Source organism: Nannospalax galili, unplaced genomic scaffold (genome assembly GCF_000622305.1).
Source record: "Nannospalax galili isolate Female #2095 unplaced genomic scaffold, S.galili_v1.0 scaffold161, whole genome shotgun sequence".
NCBI lineage: Eukaryota > Metazoa > Chordata > Mammalia > Rodentia > Spalacidae > Nannospalax > Nannospalax galili.
Window position 1 is genome coordinate 4,563,204 of NW_008348586.1, and position 2,289 is coordinate 4,565,492.

At 44.6% G+C, this 2,289-nt stretch overlaps 1 protein-coding gene across 8 annotated transcripts in view; it reads right to left on the minus strand.

Moving 5' to 3' along the window:
- Cfap43 (cilia and flagella associated protein 43) overlaps positions 1-2,289 on the minus strand; it is a 100,521-nt gene that overhangs the window by 38,673 nt on the left and 59,559 nt on the right. For all 8 annotated transcript variants that reach the window (XM_029569665.1, XM_029569669.1, XM_029569666.1 and 5 more), the window contains one exon: positions 1,696-1,773. In XM_029569665.1, the coding sequence (XP_029425525.1) occupies positions 1,696-1,773 (78 nt within the window). The remainder of the gene's footprint in view (positions 1-1,695; positions 1,774-2,289) is intronic.

The window sequence follows — 2,289 nt, forward strand, 5'->3', positions numbered from 1 at the left end:
GCTGTTAGGGTTGTAGTTCTCCATGTCCAGATAGCCCTAAGGGGCTCTGTACCAAATGGAAGGACTCCCCTTCTCATCATGGGGCTTCCTGCTCTCTTCCTGGCTTACCTGGAAAGTGCCACCAAGCATGGATGCCTGACCTTATTTGTAACATGACCTTTGGCATAGTTACCTGGAGTAAAAACTACCCCCAGGTTTTTTCTATATGATAATCAGGCATTGCCTGATAGTCGGACGATAGGAGCCCACTACCACATGTAAATAAAGCATACTATGAGCACCTATCAGCTGAGGCTTTGGCTACTGCCTCCACACTATAATTTCTCTAGTTCTCCCACTGAATAAACGGAGCTGTTTCACTGAATCTGGAGCTGTTTCACTGAGTCTGGAGCTGTATCACTGCATTTGTTTCACTGCCCCATGAAACCAGCCTCCCCAGAAGGGCTTTCTTCCGTCAGTGCTCAGTGGCCGTCCTGACTCCGTTCACCGCTTCTGCTCCCCCTGCCCTCATGGACCGGTGGCCAACGACCCGCGAAGAGAGGGAGAGACCCCCGCATATTACAAAAGTTGTTTGCAAGCAGGGGGCACCACAGCAGTCCTGCTAAGGAAGCCACTGGAGGATGCAGGCCATGAAAACAAAGAAAAACACACAGGACCCAGGGGTCAGATGAGGATTCCCAGGAAAGTGATCAAGAGACGGACAGAAGAGAGTAACTGTGGGTATAACCTGCAGAGCAAGATGCTGCAGGCCAAGGTGCCTGGAATAAAGCCAGAAGGTGGCACCTAAAGTGACAGACTGATTACCTCAGATATTTGACTGCACTGAAGAATCTTCAAGCATTTTAGGAGTCTGAAGAGGTAGTGGATGCACAGAAAGGCAAAGGGAATTATTATATCCTAGGAAAAAAATGTTGTAAAGATGGACATGTAATCATAATATACCATGTGGCTGAGCTTTGGAGATTTGCATGGCCACAACAGTATGTATACTGAGTACGAATTTATCTCTGTGTTGGGTATGGGTGTGTAGAAGAACGTATCTACTTCTTCCACACCAGTAAGCACAGAGCCAGTGTCAAAAGAGAAATGTCAGGAAACAGCAGTATTAAGAAGACTGTTTCAAAAGATGGAGGTAAACAGGTAAAAGAAAACAAAGAGCTGAAAATTGTTACATCAGGGGTAAGAGAACCACAGTGAAAAGTGGGGCAGAGCCTGTCTTTAAATTTTTTTTTTTATGTGATTCAGTTCTACCTACTTTATAAAAGTTCAAGTGGATAGCTTTGATAAAATTAAGTATTGAAGTACAATGTAAGAGCTGGTGTGGTGGTGCACGCCTTTAATCTCAGTACTCAGGAGGTAGAGGCAGGCAGATCTCTGTGAGACTGAGGCCAGCCTGGTCTACACAGTGAGTTCCAGGCCATTTGGGGTTACAGGGAGACCCTATCTCAAAAAACCCCAACACAAATAAAGTGCAATGTAAAATGAGATACTTGGGAAAAACAGAGGGGAAACCCACTGTTTATGTAACATACAGTGTGACGTGGCTAAAGTTTGACTCTATTAAAATACCCTGGAAATCTCAGTTTATTGACAGAAGGAAAAGGAGGTTTATACTAAGCAAAACTAAATAAAGTTCAAAAAGTAATTTTAAATGGGAGGCTGATGCATTTAAGCACATGCAGTCATGGCACTTACAGTTTTGGCAAGCTCTCTCAATCCTCTTTTTATCTCTTTCCTTTTCTGGGAAAACAGTTTAACTTCGTTTTTGATAGCCTGAAATGGAACAAGCACATCACTTAACAAAGCAAGAGAAGATGACAGGGAGAGGCGATGATTACTTTGATGGATGCTTAGGCAGGACTTCTCTGAAACGGCAAAGCTTACAAGGCTATAGAATAAAGTGTCTGGGCTGGGGAGATGGTTCAGCTGTTTATCACTTGCCACAGAAGTCTGAGAACTGGAGTTCAGGTCCCCAGAAACCCATGTAAATGCCTGGTAGATGTAGTGACCCACCTGTAATTCCAGCTGTAAAAAGCTGAGACAGGGGATTCCCAGAGTAAGCTGTCTGGCAAGGCTAGCTACATTTCTGAGCTCTGGGATTGATAGAGAAACTTGCCTTCCTGAGTAAGGCAGAAGAGCAGTTGAGGCTAATTCCAGACATCAACCTTAGATCTCTACATGCACCCACACATGCAAAAACATGCGCACACACACACACACACACACACACACACACACACACACACTAACTAAGGGTTTTCTGCTGCTTTCTTTGGGCTGTAACATTCT